Genomic DNA, 19,918 nt, shown 5'->3' with positions numbered 1-19,918 from the left:
CACACTTTTTCACACACTTTTCCATGAAAATTTCTAAAAATTATGATTGATTGTTTCAAAGGGCTACTAATGACACATGATTTGGATATTTTTGTGTCTGGGAAAAATTTGGTAATAAATGGGTTAACACCCTAAACATTACTGATTAAAATTATAATTTATAGCAAATGAATTAAATAAGCTGAGATAGTATATTTATTTGGCCAACTAATTACCATTCCATGAAGGCCTGAATGTAGAATATAACTGTTTTTTTTTTTTGTTTGTTTGTTTGTTTGTTTGTTTTGTTTTGATTTTTTTTTTTTTTTTTTTTTTTTTTTTTTTTGGTTAACCAGCCGTGCTAAAAATGCCTTTTTTAAAAAATGAGTGTGATATGCAGATCAGCCAAACCCAACAAACTAAATATGCAGCCCTGCATGATAAGGTACAATCACCTCGCTTATTAGGGCTTGTATGTTTGTTTCACTTTAAGTTTTAAATTTGTCTTGAGTTTGTTCTTGGCAGCACCGGGATGTCCCACACAGATAATGTACTATGATCTAACACCTGCTCTTAATATTACTTAATATTATGTCTTATTATGTTAAATCATTGTCATCAGGAGAGGATGAGGGGGAGGAAAGAAGCCTGAGTACTTCAGTGCAAACATCCACATGTGCACGTATTACATCAGCAGACCTGAACATATTAGAGAAAGGCAAACAAGTGTATATAATACAGAGTAACGTACAGTAACCTGTGGAGCTACTGTACACAAAATAGTGAGCTAGCTTGTGGTCAGGAAACTGTTTATGCGTTGTTTAGCAAAAATTCATCTTCCCCTCTCAGAAGTGCCTTCAAAGCACAACTTTGGTCTATAGTATTATCTGTAGCATTTATAACTTTATCATCCATTTTCTCTTTGTTAGCAATAGGCTATGATCTCTCTGTGCCGCTTGATTACATCACCAGTGTTTCTCCCGCCCTGTAATAGCAACAATGGCCCAGCTTGTTTTTCAACTAAAAAATTTCTGTTGAATTGAACAACATCAGACTCACATGAATCGCTCAAAAACTTTTTTTTTTTTTTTTTTGGTTTGTTTTTGAGCAATCGTGTGATTCACAGGTCTGGTACCAGGCTACCTTATTACCATTACTTGATAAATGGCAATTGTTTGTAGAACTGCTGTATAAATGCGATATCACCATTGAGGTCATGTTGTTACAGCGCATATCAGCACGCCCTCTCATGTGGTATCACCTAATTAGCTGACAAATAGAAAAATAACATCTTAGAGAAATTGCATGTATATAATATCATTACAAAAGACATAAAGCGCATGAATAATATACGAGAATATTAACTAAAATTATATTCATTAATGACTGTACATTTTTGCTTGTATGCCACCTGAAATAGGATATAATTATATGATTTGTCCGGATCATTCGAAAACATTTGTGCATCTTGTCTTACTTCTTATTGAAATATATATATATTTTCTGTTCTTTTGCCTCACTGTCTCTAATTGCTATGCATCATGTTATTATCTGTCTGCTGGCCTTGTAACTCTAACAGCATGTCACCACAATCTGCTCCCAGTTTGATTGTCTTGTCTAGCCTCAGGGTAGACGAGCTAAATTGACTTAGTGGGCGGTGAGGCTGCCCTATTTAACATTTTCCCGGCTAACAGGAGTTCATACCTGTATCAAGCGTATTTCTTTTGAATTTGTGTTATAAGTACAGCGCCATGAATGGATTGTGCAGAGGAAAAAAGCATACATCAGGTAAACAGAGGGCAGGGTATAAAAGTCACTGTGGGAGCACATTTTGGAAAAGGTGTACACCCCCCACCCCCATCCCCTTTCAGTTTTACAGGGGCTGGTGGATCTAACGAATTCAACAAAATTACCCACATTTGGCAGGTGGTGGGTGTTAATTTCCTATGCTGGTGTTCATCCCCAAGAGGGTGCCTGTGATGCTTTCATAATTTTCACAGGCCTCATGGGGTCTAAAGACACAACTCCCAGTGCAGTGCCAGAATGAGATATTGTGCTCACACATCCATAAACACACACACACACACACACACACACAAGCTCACTCTCTCTCTCTCGTTCTCAGTCTATCACCGTGTCTGTTTTTTTTTCTTCTCAGACAAACACAATCACAGCAAAACTGAGACTCTGAAAGGTTTCAGTATTAAGTTTCAATCTATACCATTTTGGTCCTGTAATCCTGCACTCTGACAGAACATGAAAAAATGAAGCATAGTCTGACTTTATGCAAAGTCAGTGGAAATGGACATTTTGCCTCACTTTGTGCCTGAGCATACAGTTAAGGAATCTGTGTCGTCATCCATAACCACTCAGAATTGATTTCCTTTCTTTTTTCTTTTTCTTTTTCTTTTTTTTTTTAAACTGCAGTTACTGGGCCTTAGGCAGGTCTGATAGTCAGGAAGCAGCCCTGATTGTAAGTCACGCTGAATGTTTTAATTTCAGTTTCATCAAATTTTCAGTAGACCTATTAAAAGAGAGTGCTAACTTGTGGGTAAAACAGGGCTTCAAATCAAATGCTAGGATTTTCTTGTAGGTAAGGGATTGTGAGTTCAGGGTTTGGTTTGAGTTTAGAAGTGTTTGAATGTAGACAGTCGCTGGTTTTGATTACATGAAATCATCGTAATATAATTTTAAATCTGAAAAAAGCAGATTAGCGGAAAAGTGAGAATCTGCAACCTCTTATCAGCTCCCCTGAGGCTGCCCCAGTGCTGTGCAGCACTAAACTCCAGGCTACCTGTGAAACCGGGTGAGACCCTGATGATTCAGCTCCATCTAATCCAGTGGCAATGACTATTCCTGCTGGAGTCAGACCTGCTGCCCCGGGCACTCATGTAAAGACTCATGGTTAAAGATTTCTGTCTTAGCAATTTACATTCAGTAGGTGAGTGTGCATGTACGTGTGTGTGTGTGTGTGTGTGTGTGTGTGTGTGTGGGTATGTGTGTGTGACTTTTTACTGCTGGAGTACTGTAATGGAGCTGGCTGTGCTGGTATTGAACTCTTGACACTACTCATGTGGAATATACATTATATTATACAGGTGAATGGGACTGCATTATATTTCCATTGGGATAAATGCCCAAATGAATCATACAGTATATGGATTTATTTCCTTAATTTTTACCCCCACACACCCCCAGCACTAGCTAGCTGTAGTTCCTGCTGAAATTTTCCTGTTGCAGAGATTAGTTGTCAGGGCAGGCCATATCAATATACCATTACTGTGCCGAGAACAAAAGCAGTGTTGCTGTATTTTGAAGTGTCAAGTAAAGTAACAGAGCACTTTACGTTCTAATCAATATTTTTATTTATTTATTTATTTATTGTCGGGGCCAAAGTACTGAAAGCCTTCACAAATCAGAGCCACACCGGTGTCTGTTAAACATAACCAGCTTTGGTGTCTCCATGACAGGATTACCACATCAAACGTGAGGGCAGCCTCCTGCAGTGGCATCCTGTCAGTACACACTCTTTCATGTCCTGTTAGACCTGAGGCTTCACTGTATTCACTCTCTCAAATCCCCAGTGTAACTACAACATTATGAGAGGGATGTGTGTTTGGGTGTGAATGCACAAGCACATGTGTGTTCTCTTGTCCTTTGTGAATGTGCATGTACATGGTTGGGATTGGGTTTTTTGGCTCCTATATGTGTCCTTGCACCCTGTAAACACAAGTATTGAGATCCTAAAACACAAATCAGATCACATCTTTTTGGGCTGATGATATCTGTAGACTGATGAAGTCTGATAGCACATTTCAATAGAGGTTCCAGTGCAAATTAAAGGGATGCATTTCAGGATAGATTTATTTTTTCAATGCTTTTTGAACGCTGATTATAGGGTAGAAGCCACAGTCAATTATCTTGACCCGAACAAAGGCAGACCAGCGCACAGCAAATGTCCTATAGGAGAACAATAAAGCCACATGTTTCAGCTGGAGTAGCATTCATCAGCGTCACAGATTGCATGCATAGCAGAAAGTAAGTATTTTTTATAACATACTAGAGAGCCATGTCAGCACCCAGGGACCACCAGCAATTTAGAGATCCCATTTCTATCACTTGGTGTACACTGAATAGGTGTTTTATCTGCTGAGGACAGAATCACCTTAACCGATAAGTTGTACTAAAATGTTTGTGTTTTAACCATTTAACCATTTTTTTCATCTCATAGTTTGGAGTGATTTTCAAAGCAGCAGGTGGCACATGTATTTGCACAATGTACTGTTTAGACTATTTAGTATTATGATATATAGGAGGGCAAAACAGCAAATTCTAGCCCCTCCAGAAATAGCTAATTTAAGGTCAGAATTAGAGTAACGCGACTGACTATTGTTGCTGTTGACAATTTTCCAAAGAGCGCTTCAAAATTTTGTATATATGTGCCCTACTGCTAAAATGTGATCAAAAGTGGCACCAATTAAACATTTTGAATCTGAGGAACAAAGATGGAGAAAAAATAGAAACAAGTGAAAACTAGCCAAAGTGGCATGTTAAAAAAGTAAATATTAATATAAATAAATAATAAATCACCAATAATAGCTTAGAACCAAAACTTAACAACCAACATTATTGCAAACATACATTTAGCAAAACTCACTACGAATCATCCATTCTCTCTCACAGCAGGACATAGACACTGCTCTCCAACCTGTTCAATGCTATTCTTCATACTATCAGATATTTTTTTGTACTGCACATCTTATTCTGTTTTTGATTTGATTCATTTTGCTGTTATTTCATTTAATTTATCCGACTACATTTGATTTTAGCTTCAATCCTGGCCACTCTGAAAGGGGCTTCTCGCTTGCTGTGATCCTTGGTTGGAAAGGCCTATATTGTGGGCCTTTGAAACTGTAACAGGGATTAGGGTCTCTAAATTAACTTGAGTGTGAATCAACAGCATCCTCAGAGACAGAGCAACAATCTGCACTGCTGCTGCAGACACAGAGTGCAGCCATTCACCTCTCCTCTGCTCTACGGCATGCTACACCATGATCGACTGTAGCTTTAGGTCAGGCATTGCAGCTAAAAGGTCAAATCACCTACTGTCACTTGACCTCATGCCAGGCACTGTTGGTGTGATGAATCTTTGCATGTCAGTTCATATAGTGACCAGTATGTGTCCTACATGATGGCTTGTTCCTGTGTCGCTCCCAAATGCCAACTTTCTATGTTGTGATTTGAACTCTGTGCTGCCACATGCAGAACTCAACTTGCCAACACCATCTGGACAGAACTGATTGTATCTGCCCAACAAACTGTCTGCTGGGGTGATTACATAACAATAGTCACATGGTTGAAATCAGACTTGTGTTCATTCTTACTTAAACAGCCAAGGTCCAGGATCCTCCCAACCTGGAGAGTTGAAGGTATGTGTGCAGTCAGAGAAATTTAGCCAACTACATAGTAAGGCTAAAGCTGCCACATGAGTGTGTTCCCTCAAACGCACTAGTGTGACAATCTTAGCCTTAGAAGTATTTTATTTACAGGATCCCCATTCCTTAAATGGTCTGATGAACTCTGGCTCACCTGGCACAAACTCTTTGAGGCTTTCTGCTAGATTAGGCTTTTCAGGAACAAAAAACAACTTCTTCCATCATATCTCAGTGGATCCTGATGCTGCCAAATGCTCCATGTGAAAGACTTCCAGAGTCCAACCTCAGAGCAGTAAAGAAGCCACCTGCTACCACTATAAGGAAAGCTGATGCACTGCTTGCACAGGAAGTCCAAGCAGGTGTCCCACGATGACCTATGTCAAAGGATTGCTGCTTACTCACTTTGTCACCTCGATATACCCAAGCAGTCTGTTTCATTTAAGTTGGAGGATTGAATCCATGGGTCTGCACACACTGATCCAGATACAGTATTATTCCACACAGTAGTGCAGAACCAGGGCCATTCCATCAATAGACTGCTGATTAAGACTTATGGTTAGCACTAACCACATCTGTGTCGAGAAAGGGTTTGTGGGAACTGACGAGAAGATGCGGGATCCCCCACTGCAGCCCAGCAGCATCAGAAATCATGCTGTAGATCCAATACATGTTTGTGATGTCCAAAACTAGAAATTCCTGAAATATCCTATATATCCATATATCTTCAAGCCCCCAGTCTTGTCCACAGTTGACTCTTTCAGGCCATACATCAAGAGGGCTGGTGGAAGGGCAGAGAAGAGGATGGACTGTAACATTCAGTTGCATGACTATTTGCTGCATATTTCTCAGCTTCCTGGAAAATCTTGATTTAGGTATTTTTCTTATGGTGGTCTGGCAATTTACCTCAAGGATGGTAAGGCAATTTTAAATTTTGGCATCCATTACCTCCTCCCACTTTGAAGATGTGTGGGATAGGGAGAGCTTGTAAAGGTTGTGCTGATGCTCGAAGAACTTGAAACCCCTGGGCTATTTCTCAACAGACTGAGATCCAAATCTGGATGATGTTCCACCATATGTGGCCATCCAAACTCAGACCTGGACATTTTGCTATCCAGACCCATATCTGGGCCCAGATTGGCATATTTTATAATAATAATAATAATAGATTTTATTTGTAAAGCACTTTTCATTCGAAAATCTTGAAGTGCTATCTAGATCCAGATCTGGCCATCCAGACTGAGATATGAATGACCAAATTCTGGCCATATGCCTTATATATGCCTCACATATGCCCCTGGCAGATTTCTCAATGGTCTCTTATAGCACCAAAGACAGTTTAAGGCTTTGAAGATGTGTCATGACATTGATTGTGATTGCTTTTTGGGGAAGATGAGAACACTGTGGTTGTTACTGCTTGTTTCTGCTAGCTGCTAGCAGTCAGAAGGCAGGGCAAATTGGAAAAACCTATTATTGTACTGGTGGTAACAATGTTCATTGTAGCTAAAGATTTTACACACACACTGAACACAATATGCAGTATAATCAGCACATAAATTGCAGTTTCATTTTGATTTGGATGCAGGCATGTATTAATTTCTTTTCTTGTTTGTTTTTTAAACCACCAGTTCATCTGGGTCCTCCCTTGCCTACTGCTTGTTTGATGTAGCTGTGCTAAAATCACAGTCTGCATTCATCAACCCAAGGGGAACGCAAAAACATAATGTACCCATGTTCCCCATATTTGGAACATTCTGTATAGTTTTGAAATTGCTGTAATTGGTGGTCTTGTATTCTCTTAGCCCGCAAGAGAGAGAAATGTGTTAGTGATGACTACAGTAGCCGCCAAAGTTGAGAAGTGCTTAATTTCCACAGTGCGGGAAACTCTGACTTCAGACATTGGTGACAAAAACATTACATGGACACAAAACGTACGCGCACTAGTTAGTATCAGGCCTGTTAGTCATTGTAGTAAGTAAATGTAAAAGTAATAAGTATCAAATGTGATTATAGCCATTATTTAACTGCCAACTGCATAATGCTATAGAACCCTAAACAGGATCTTACAATTTTCTGATTGAATTAGTGATTGTTTATCCTGCTGCTTCTGTAGAAGAAATGAAATGTTATCACTCTTTGCTCAAAACTGCAAGAAAAAGGTGTTGCAAAGGTTTGCAATATGACAAAATTAACAATGAAGCTTTACTTAGATAAACAAATATTACCATCTCAAACAAAGTCACACATAATTGCCTGTTGAGAATACAATTGATTCCTATTCTCGTGTTGAAATGAGGTCTGCATAGTTTTGCAGTTCTCATTGCATTGCATTATATCTTACTCATGAATATTCATGTAGGTTTGGCCTTAAGCACAAGCACCATATGTCATAATGGAACACAGCACACACCTACTTTCAATTATGCAAAACTACTAAACCAATACAGCATGCTACTGTTTGAGAGGCGTCATGTTTCTTTCCTGTTTGCTGTTCGCCCAGTGAAACAACGTCTTTGCCACGGCCAGATGGAACCAGTGGGGGGTAAAGACTCCTGCCAGAGAGCAAATTCAAAACCTCACGTCTGTCTTGTCTGAATCAGAGATGAACATAATGTGGATTGCAGTGGAAAAGTACAAAAAAGAAAGAAAACAGAAATGCTCTTTATTTAAAACCATGCATCTCTCTTAATGGGATAAATGAACAAGAAGAAGCAATCGTGACACTCCAAACATTTTTGCTGTGATTTCACTGTGTGAAAATCACTGTTAGAATTCAATTAGGTTTAGCAGGGATTGCTTTTTATATTTGTTTGTTTGTCATTTTCATATCTACAGCAATTGTTGCACTTAGGTTTTCTCTCTGTATCTTTTTAAACCACAGTAAATTCTGTTTTAATCATGACATGTAATTCAATGAAACTTCTTCCTTAACTTCTCAAAGTGATTTTTGGAAATGGTCTCAGCTGAAAGCTGTGCAGTCAATCTAATATTCAACCTGAGAGGTGAGACTTGTGTGTATACCCTAGCAAATGGGACATGTGGGCCGCTATTGTGCGGCCATCAACCACGACATGGTGACACTTCACTTCAACCTTTAAGCATTATCAACCTGGTATCCTTTTTTGGCTGTGTATTTGCCCATGACAGGTGATTGACATCAAAGAGAAACTAAAGGAGTCAAAGAGGTTCTGGTCCAACCTACCAGATGACATCTGTGCTAAGGGCAAGCTGACAGAGTCTGACGAGGAGCAGTGCTGGAACAGCCACACCAAGGGCAGGTGAGAACAACTTCTGCCTCTCTGTAACGAGAGGAAGTTAACTCTGCTCTTTAGTTATCACATTTTCCCTGCTGGGGATTAGAGCCAGCACCAACTGAGTTACCAGATTAGCACTCTCTCCATAAGTACAGTGATCAATGCTTATACAGAGAACTCCTATAAGCTCTAAGGCTCTAAGAAGCGTCTAATACCCAGGGGACTGTGAAAGTTTCACTGCCTCTTATCATCATCACAGTGTGTAGAGTATTGCCTCGCCATACAGTAACTTGGACAGCGAGTTGCTTTCTCCAGCAGTGAACCAGAAAGGCTGTCAGACAAAACACATCACCCCATTGCCTTGGCCCTCTCCAAGTAATAAAGTCACCAGATGGTGCAATAAAGACATGTTAATTTCCTTGTTTGTGCCAGTACCTTTTGTGAACACCACTCTAAATCTGGTAGGTAAGTCGATTGTCCAAAGTTAATAAAACTTATGCCATTCAGTCAGCTTCAGTGGACGTGTACTCTAAAAATGTATTTATTTGTTAAATCATAATAGGTCAACAGCACACACAGGCACTGCGAGGCTGTTTCAAAAGCCAAAAGAGAAAGAACAAAAAGACATAAGACTGTAGTGACTATTGTAGTTAAATGTGGCTTATACCTTGTTAGAGCACAGTTTGCCTTTATAATGTACTGCAATATTTTAGCCTGATATCATGCAAAAGTGTGTAACAAACCTGCCGGTCCACCAAAGGAAAGCATGTTTTGTTAGTTTGTTAGTTAAAAGCCAGGACCGGCTGGTGTGATACCAGACAGAATATTTTCATTGCAACACCCTTATGTGGTTGTGATTATTACAAAGGTATTATGTTATTACAAATTATTACAAAAAAGAAAAAGGAATGTGCCTTGCAAGTTAGCAGTAACCTTACAAAGATGCCTCTGTTGAACAGGGACCTCTTTTTTTTGAGCCTCAGGCGTTGTGAGGGTTCTCCATAGGGAAGTGTAACCACTCTCAACTCGTGTGGTCTGTAAATGGACTATTAAGCTTGATTATGCACTTATTTTTTGGCCTATTTAAGTAGCTATTGTTCAAAGAGTAGCACTTACAATGTGTCTTACTTCAAATGGTCTAGTGTGTGAACTCTTTGAATCAGCCCCCACAGTCTCCTGTCACTCATACATGCATACTTGCGTACACTGTCTTGCTGAAAGACATCTCCAAAAGTGATCAATACATAGGTGTCCAAGGGACTGATCCTCCAACTTAAATGCCTAGGGATCATCTCTGTAGACACTGACTTGATTTGCTATGTGCCGTCACTTAATGGACTAATTGGGTTGATGCTGCTGTTATACTGTACCACAAGCTTTTATTTAAACTTTAGTGTTTAGATTTTGGTGTTGTTATATCATACAGAAGCTACCTAACCTGATGACATGCCTGGCAATTTTTTTAGCTGATTAATTTAGAAAATATAATCATAACTCATCTTAACACTAGAAGGGCCAGAATTCCATACCTACTAGAGAGGCCATGAGAGGTCATAGAGTAATGCATTTGTTGTGTTAAGATATCTTTTTTATTTTAATTAAAATAACACCAAAAATAAACAAACATCCAGTATAATAAATAAACCATAAATAAACAATATATATATATATACATATATATATATATATATATATATATATATATATATATATATATATATATATAATATATATATAATATAACTAGTGTGGTGTGAGCTACAAGCTTTTTACTGTACAAATACTGGTATTCTGCTAAAATTCTGTAATATAGTTGATATATAATGTTTTTCTCCCTATCTATTGTTCTGATATATTCATATTGTTTTGGTGGTGGGTTCGCTGTACTGTACTGCATAAGCTACTGGATGCCTGAATTACCCTCAGGATCAGTAAAGTATCTGTCTGTCCATCTATCTATCTATCTGTTCACTTGTTTTACTAATTGTGACAGGTATTATTACTGTTGCTCAGGAGTCAATTCAGGTGTAAACACTAATTGCCCCCTCACAAACACACACGCAAACGAATGCACGCGCGCGCGCGCACACATGCAAACACATGCGCGCGCACAAACATGCACGCGCAAACACGAGCGCGCTCGCGCACACACACACACAAGCGCATGCGTGCGCACGCACACACACACAAGCTAGCTATTCTTCTCTCCCTCACGTCAGCGCAGCTCACAGCAGTGCAGCACAGCAGAGCTTTACCTGTGGCCGGCAGCGCATCTAGGTGATCCGTCTCTGTTGAGACTTGCAAACAACTGCAGTCTGTCGCATATTCCTTTGCTATTGAAAACAGGTTTTTCTATTAAATTGATACATTTTCGCGCCGTTGCAGCTGCGCGAAAATGTATCAATTTAATAGAAAAACCTGTGCGGTCACTATGACCGCCGGTGGCCGAAATAGCTAGAAATGATCACATTTCCTTTGCCTTTCGTGCAATTTGTTTAAAAAACATTTTAAATGAAAATAAAGAAATTTTCAGGAAAAGTCAAGGACCAGCACACACTGTAATTTTTAATTCAACAAAGTTATATAACATAGAAATGTGAAAATGGTCAAAATGACCGTCATGGTCGTTCTAGTGTTAATAGTGTTGCTGGTGCTGGCACTGCATGGCGACATTACATGACACATGTTTGGTGCGTCACTCTGGACAGATATTTTCCTGAGGTGGTGAAGGACGGTCTAACCAACCAGGCAAACAACCCAGAGGTGGATGTAGACATCACCAGGCCTGACACACTGATTCGACAGCAGATCATGGCCCTGCGTGTCATGACCAACAAGCTGAAGAACGCCTACAACGGAAACGACATCTACTTTCAGGACTCCAGTAAGTTGCTTGATCTTTGAAATGTTTGTGCGTGTGGGCCGAGATGACTAAAATCCACAGCGTGACAATATTCGTTTTAAACAGGAGGCTGACAAAAAATAAATAAATAAAAATCTTTTCGATTTCTGTAGCAGTATGAATTCAGATGAGTTTAGGATTGGACCATACCCTGCAAATAAGCAGACACGTACGCAAGAGAAACACAGTCTTGGCAGCACAAATTCCTATTACCAAGGTAAAGTCTAAGGTGTCACTCAGGAAGCATCCCATCATACAACTCAGCAGGATGTGGCAACGTGGCACCAAAGCAAGGCTGACATCATTAGGAGAATAAATAGCTGTGGCTACACAGGCAATGACAAGCACTCAGGCCTATGTTTAGGAACATGCACATAACAAATCCTGCCATGATGTTCTTTCTGATTTTATGGATGCCCTGATGTTGACAAGATGTGTGATTTGGTATTCTCTTGGCTCCAAATAAACTATGTGGCTCCATGGACTGGTTACTGAAATTGACAGCCTTTACTCTATTTTTATTGTTGCTGTCATTTTTTTGTTGTTGTTTGTTGCCATTGTTACTGTGTGTGTGCTTTTTAACAGTGCATTTCAATTGTGAGTACACTTTAATTAATATGTGTGATGTTCTTTCTGCAGGTGATGAAGGCAGCGCCTCTGGCAGTGGCAGCGGGTGCCCTGATGGCTGCACCACAGAGTTTGTTTTTGTTGGAACTGAGGCTCCTGTGATTGGAGCTGACAGGAGCGATGAACGTGCAGCAGCAGCAGGCAAGTCGGCGTCCCCGCGACCCACCCGGCTGTTGGTGATGGCTGCCCTCGCACTCCCACTCTGGGCTCTGCAGACACGATGGAGATAATACCTGCATGTGGCCTGACCAGCAACTTTTGTACTGTTATTTACAGTTTCTTTAACAGCAAGTTCTAATGCTGTTAATGTTCCCTCACTGGACATATAGAAGAACCTCCTTGAAACCTAATGAGAATGGCTTTCTGTGTGGTAGGACTGGAAGTGCGTGCAGTGCTGCATCCTGCTTGTCCCCCAAAGAATGCTTGGTGCCATCACTGAAGCAGCTTTCACATCGAATATGGTGTTTTCCCATGCTTCTAGAATGGGTTTGGAACAACATGCCCTCTTTTAGAAAGTGGAAACCATCTTAAAATGTATTACACTGATGATTTTTCCAAATAAATGGGAATCTATTTTGTCTTTTCCGTTGTATGGCAAAATTGTGAAGAAGAGGTAACACCCGTTTTATCTCATGAGACCCCAACACAGGAAAAAAAAGATAAAGTTTTAATGTTGCGCATGCATGGCAATGTTGTAATTGACAAGATATTTTTTTAGTGTTTTTTTTATGCAGGCACCGCAGTTTTGGATTGATTGGAAGTGGATTGTACAACTCTGGCAGTTCACCTGGTTTCCAGTTTGGTTATATCAGTTTGGTTTTAGGAAGCAGCATTTCCTACAGTCGCTCTGTAGTTGCACACTTGATTATTTCTAACAAAGTGCTAATGTACTGCACTAAGAAACTACTTTTGCACAGATTATTTTTGTTGGCTTCATATATTTATAAAGCTACAAAATACATTTTCCCCATAGAGAGAAGAGTCTATTTATATTTTCAGACCATTTAATTGATTATACTGTACCTTTAACCAATTATCTATGTGCTGAAAGGTACAGTAATTTAATCTTACTGGTTTCATTAATGGTTGCATTTTTATATATGTATTATTTGCTTTTGCAAATTATGTTATCACCTGTAATACTAATTATATTTGAAAAGAGGAAAAACAAGAAACTTTTCACAACTACACTAAGCCATTTTACTATAATTGCCTGGTACCAGTTCCTGATTCCCTGATTTACAATTTAATATTTAGGTACTTATCATGCACTTGAACATTTAAGCTTTTTAGTTTCCAGAAGACTCTTATTGCACAGCCATATTACCTACATGTTGCTGAAACTGACATTTGTATTTTTGGCTCCCATGCTATATTGATTTATGTTTGTTTCCTTAGTGGTTTTAGATTACAGACAGCTCAACTGCAAACATCGGACCGATCGGTCCGATCATAGATTTTGATGTAAAAAAAAAGAAAAAAGAAAGAAAGAAAAAAAATCAAGCTATGCTAGAACGGGCTGTTCAACAGTATAATAATTTATTCTGAATGCCAGAACATTTCTCTGAGAATATATCCTCTCTTGGTACGATATGTTTTGTCACTGGGAATGTCACAAGAATGTGTGTTTTCTTAGCACTTTTATTTTAAGTCAAGAAATGGGTCATATTGCCCCCAGAATTATGAACAATTGGTCATTATAAGAAATAATCATCATCTGGTGATTGCATAAATTATCAAATAACATAACAGGAAAAGAAAAAACGAGTGAATACCAATGAAAGCTGTTAGAGATCTGCATTTCAAAAGGCGATTAAAACATTTGGGCTGAAAATGTATTACAATATGTCTTACAGTTTAAATTAAAGCATAAATCCAGTTTGATAAATATGAAAAGTAATTGCAGAGGCATTTGTTTTCGAGATAGAGTCAGCAGCCGGTGAGAACTTTGTGTGTTTTCGATGGAAGGCGGGACGTTTGTTTGCCAGGTGGCTTTAGATACCGATACTTATTTCTGGCAATCCCAGCTCCTTAGTGAGGCTTAAAGACTACCATAGCATTCTTGAAAATAAGAAACTCAGTGGGCAGGTGAAACCATACAAAGGTCGAACGTCCCCATGAGAGTCTCTTTCCACAGAGCTACAAGAACAGGGAATACAGCAGACAGAGTCTTGAATGACTGAGGATAAGGGGATTTTTTTGTACTTGTGTTCCTCAAATAAAAGAAAGAAACTGAATGGGGAAAAAAAATAAAAGGCATATCTTGGGAAGTAGGTCCTGTGTTTCCAACGGGCTTGTATTGCCACAAAGAAAGGTCCTGCCTCGCTATGATGAGAAGAATGTTCCCTCGTTCCCCAAAGCCACATTCCTCTGTCTCTCTTGACAGGCCATATTACTGTGGTCAGACATACCAGTGTCTGACATGCTTTCAATGTTCACTTTTCTCAATGGACATAATTTATTTTACCTCCTTGTTCACGCTTCATTCTTGTCTTTCGGCATTTGCTAAAGCAAATTGGGGAGTAAAAAAAAAAAAAAAAGTATCTAACTTTAATTCAAATACATCAAAGTGTAAAAGTGGTGGTTGGCGTCGATACCGAATGTGGAGAAAGAAATGTGTTTTGCCAGATCTTTTCTGTTTCGATGTTAATCGTTTGCTGCACTTTTGCTAAGAAAAATATTAAAAAAAAAAAACAAAGAAAGAAACAAAAAACAAATTAAAAAAAAAAAACCTGTGAGTGTGGTACTATTGTGACTTGCAAAATCAGATAAACAAGGAGCACATTAGGATTTCTGGAGTTGCCTGAGCACGCTGTATTTTGGGGGAACTGAAGTTGATGGTTGTACAAGCAGACATGCCTTACCATTTTTTAAAGGACTAAAATGGATTGCTTATTTGGCTTTTGTTATACATTCTTCTATACAGAAAATAATGAAAGGGCAAAAATAAACATTTTATTAAAAAAAATAGTTTTGGCTGCTTTTTTGGGTTACTTTCACCACCGTGGCTCCATTTATTTACAGTGTCTCAATAATCCAATTACTCACATTCATCTTTGGCTCTAAGACTGACTGACTATCTATTACCACAAGTGTTATTTCTACACAACAGGAGAAAGACTGAGGTTATTATCTTGTCATATTGCTTGAAAGGAATACGACAAGACCAGACTGCTTGGTAAACATCGGCTGCTACACCTTATCAAGTTCAGAAAATTTCTTCTTCGAGTAACTGTATTCAGTTTTTATAGTAGTGAATTTTGCCAAAAGCTAAGGTGGTCACAGTGCTGCTCCACAGACCGGATTTTATATGTAAACTCAACTCTTCAAAGTGAAAATGATATTTGAAATCTGGTTCATTAACTTTTCTCTTTGTCTCGCTTTTCTTTTTTCTCTTTCACTCTCTCTTTCTCTCTTTGCATATTCAACAGAAAAGAAAAATAATCTTAGTTCAACTTTGTGGGTCACCGAGGACAGATTTCTTTCTTTTATTCAGGATATAATCAAGATAGATGCAGGTGATTATATTACCTTGATTAAAAATATATGAAATTTAATGATAGCTGGAGGACATTCACCAAGAATTTGCCTGAACTTTAAGTAACACTGATCAAGTAAACTAAACTTCATCTGGGTAGACTGCATTTGCCTTTGTGACCACAGCTACCAGGTCAGCCATTACATCAGCAGTAATGGCTGACCACTTATATGATATATAATTTTTACAGTAATTATATCATTCATTTTCAGAGTATTTACATACTGTAAGAGTGGATTGTGATACGTCAAAGTTCAGTTCAGAAGGTGATTGGTGACTCCCCACTGTGCACCACTGAGGGCTAAGCCACAGAGGCCTGGGTTCAAACCTGGCCCTCTCTCTGTGTCTCTCCACTGTGCCTGTCTAATAAAGCAGAAATGCCAAAAAAATAACAGAAAAACAGGAGATTATTGTGGAGATCCTCTCTCAGACACTAATTTATAATAGAGTGTGTCATGGGGCTAAGCAAATATAGTTCGGTGCTTCTTTTTAGGCCATCTGGTAATGGAATAGATCCCTTTCTTAAAAATGCATTACTACATGAAACCAGTGAACTCTGAGGAATTAAGAGGAGGCCTTGGCATCTTTGCTCTCAGATAATTTGCGTCATCTACACGGTGAAGGGAAAGCTGTCCTCCACTTTCCTCACCTTTTTTTGCCTTTTGTTTTCATCTTTTCTCCACTGAGCTACATTACAGATGGTACTAATGCTGCTTCGAGTACTGCAATCTATTACTCCCCAAATTTAGTGTCACATTTTGTCAGAGGATGCAGAATTTCCAGTGGACAGAAATGACAGAGAGACAGAAACGCTGCACTGCCACACTCCACCACAGCTGAGGCACAGAGCCTCCAGTCCCCGCTTAGCATCTCCCCCAAACATCCATTTATTCATTTTCAGATGACAACTTCAATGGGGACAACACGAAACAGCTTCACAGCTGAACCAGAATTATTCATTATAAATCTCTCTTTCTGTCTGTACAATTATTTATGTGCCTCAATTATGGATAAAGCAATGTGAAAGGTCCAAACTCGGGTTGAAATACAAAAAGTTAGGGGAATTCAAAGATACTGCCGAGTTTTTCTGTGGAAAAACTGTGGACTGCCTTCGGCAAAGCCCCTCTGACTTTACTAAAAAGAGCTCATTCTGCTCTGCACTGTATCCAGTGATGTAGGGATAAAATATACAGTGTGAGTGCAGCAGCACCATCTGATCTGCAGGTCTTGTTCAGAAATCAATAGAAACCATTTGTCGGCTTTACCTGGGCATTCAGGGCATTTAAGTTATTATCATGTATTCACAGTCAAACTTAGCTTCAAAATGTTAATTTTAGTGACACATTTCATTCATTGCATGTGATCGGTGTAGCAGGAAGGCTGCAGATGTGAGCTGGTCAGTGTGAATGCTGACACTCAGATACCTCTGGTATTGGACGGACAAGGATTCCTTATTTTAACTCCTATATTTTACTGCCCCACTGGGAGATTAATTATGCAGCAGATCACATCCTTTGGTTGGATTTTACCAAGGTTGTGAATTAGCTGTGAGCCTCAGGAATATCAAGAGGGGAATACTTCTAATGAGTAATAGAGTAATGTTTTTTGCCTTTGTTTCATACTTTTATTGCAAGAAATTCATGACTCAGTACAAATATACCACAGTTGTCCAATATAATAGGATGTCCTTGCCATGATTATCTCTTTATATACATATTCACCCATATATACATATGCATACATGCATACATACACAGAGATAGATCTATCTATGTGTGTGTATGTATAAACAAATATATCTATTCGTTTTTCCCAAGATCTGCCTCTGTCCTTTTGTTTCTTGTTGTTAATCTGAGTTTAAGTTATTTCATAAATTAATTCATGGCCTCATATCTCCCCCACTTAAACCAACATCTTCTATATTCTGTCTCTGTCATAAATATTAAATGGTGTAGCTTTTTGAGGAAAAAAGTGCAATGGTTTGAGGATGGAGTCACAATTTCTAAAGCACATTCTGTGTGCATCTTCTGATTTTAGGCTATTAAAAGAGGTTCATTCCTCCTACAAATTTAGCTGGTCTTTGGTCTAAATAACCTGTGAAGCAAAACGGACCCATTTGTTTGAGTGTCAGATGTCAGTTTCTAAATGAGAGAAGAATCACTGGCAGTGAAGGCAGAAAGCTTTGGGTTCCTTCAATCAATCTTTTAACTGGTCCCTTTATTTTCACACACAATATTTGCAGATTGGTCAAACGATAAGAAACACCCTTCCTTCCTCAGCCTGCACCTTTCACAGAAAATAAATAAATAAAAATAAGAATAAAACATTTTACATGTATTTGTACCTGGAATTATACTTCATAATGTTCACTCATTACATAGTAAAGTTATTGTTGCACACATTATTACATTAAATACTGTATTATATAAATGTTAATGAATACCAAATGATTTGTAAACCTTTCAGAAATCATTTGTAAAACATCTTCAAACATTACATTGATAAATGGACTAGATATTTTACAACATTTTGTTAATGGGTAATTACTGTTTATACATTAACATGTACAAAGCTGCATGTGTATTATTTACATGTGGCTTTGGAACACATGTGAGCTACAACCACATGTGATTTAATTATTTCACATGTGAAAAAACAAATATGTTCCAAAATCACATGTGGTTTACTTCACATGTGATTTCATATGTGGAAATTCTAGTTTAGAGGCCAATCACACGTGAAAACACGAATTCCACATAACTTTGTGTGAACAATTTTTGTTTCACATGTTGAAAATTTCAATCATATGAAAATAGCATATCACATGTGAATATTATTGTATATTATAATAATAATAATATATAATAATATTATTGAAAATAATATGTGATATTTTCTTGTCCCTTGTGAAAACTGTAAATCACATGTGAAAAGCAAATCAAATATGAAAAGTTCAAGTTCACATGAGACATTATTTTCTTTTCACAGGTGTAAATGTTAGTCCACAAGTGAATATTGCAAATGACATGTGAAAATGGTAAATTCACATGTGAAAAGTAACATTTCACACGTGAAAATGTGTATGTCACATGTGACATTTTTGTAATGGTAGATGTTTTACAAATGATATCCTTAGTTTACAATCATTATCATTAACAAACACTTAACATAATATATAAAATGTTATGTGTGCAACATTAGCTGTTAATATAGTTTACTGTGAAATGTAAACATAACAAATGATTAATTCCTTGTCTCTTAACTGTAAAATAACTATTAACAGTAGTTTAATTAACTATCAATTTGCCATTTATTGATGACAATTATAAGGGGTTACCCGTCTGTCTGTTGGCAAAGTGTCTCCTTGATGTTCTTGCTCTGAGAAACAGGAGAGCACCCGGCCTGACACAGTAAATCTAAAAATGATAGCGAGCTGATCATCTCGTTGTACTTTCTGAGTGTCCTTCACACTCATAAAACTCGGTATCATCTCTGAAAGGAGGTGGTGTAAATATTAAGGTCTGAGGACATTGTTAATAGATTCTCTGATGGCCCGTTCATCCAGGCGCTGATTGTAATTGCTTTATACATGACAAGTAATAGTGTGAGGGGCTTTAGAGACAGTGAAAATCCCTTGAAAATAGAGACCTACGAAATTATTCTTGGTTTTCAATTTCACATCCCATAAGAGTTTACCAATTAAATGGATTTAACCCAGTATTGCCTAATGAAAGACATAAATAAGTTTATATGAGAATGTCAAGTAATAATTTTTCCCTAGGAGAAGATTCATTAAAACAGTGCTGCTTTTTTTTTTAACCTGATAACATTTATGCTACAACAAATTAGGCCACATGTTGATGCTGATGTTTGTTTTCATTCTACTGCATGTTTAACATTCACCTCACAACCATGTTATGTCTACTTACACTGCTTTTGGTTGGGCTCTAATGACATTGATGTGACCCTCATGAAAAGTATTTATTGTCCTCATTTGGTCACCCTTGTCAAGCAAAAGTTTGCAGTTTATATTGATAAAATGGTTTGCTTACAAATAATAACCTCATATCCCATTCTTAGTTTAATTTTTGTTGGTTGTGTTTAGTTTTGTAGGACTAATTGCCCTTGCTTAAAGAATCATTACAGCAATTTATCTCCATCCAGCTGCATCTGAAAAATTAAAGTT

At 38.1% G+C, this 19,918-nt stretch overlaps 1 protein-coding gene across 1 annotated transcript in view; it reads left to right on the top strand.

The window, feature by feature from the left end:
- The window catches only part of gpc6a (glypican 6a), a 201,850-nt gene extending 188,931 nt beyond the window's left edge, over window positions 1–12,919 (top strand). Inside the window, exons 8-10 of the mRNA XM_030075736.1 lie at window positions 8,559–8,689; window positions 11,374–11,549; window positions 12,207–12,919. Coding sequence (XP_029931596.1) covers window positions 8,559–8,689; window positions 11,374–11,549; window positions 12,207–12,424 — 525 coding nt within the window. The 3' untranslated portion in view covers window positions 12,425–12,919. The remainder of the gene's footprint in view (window positions 1–8,558; window positions 8,690–11,373; window positions 11,550–12,206) is intronic.
- The last annotated feature ends 6,999 nt before the right edge of the window (window positions 12,920–19,918 follow it).

This window comes from Myripristis murdjan, chromosome 3 (assembly GCF_902150065.1).
Source record: "Myripristis murdjan chromosome 3, fMyrMur1.1, whole genome shotgun sequence".
Classification (NCBI taxonomy): domain Eukaryota; kingdom Metazoa; phylum Chordata; class Actinopteri; order Holocentriformes; family Holocentridae; genus Myripristis; species Myripristis murdjan.
Note: the sequence above shows the minus strand (reverse complement) of the source record. Positions and strands in the feature narration are given on the sequence as shown.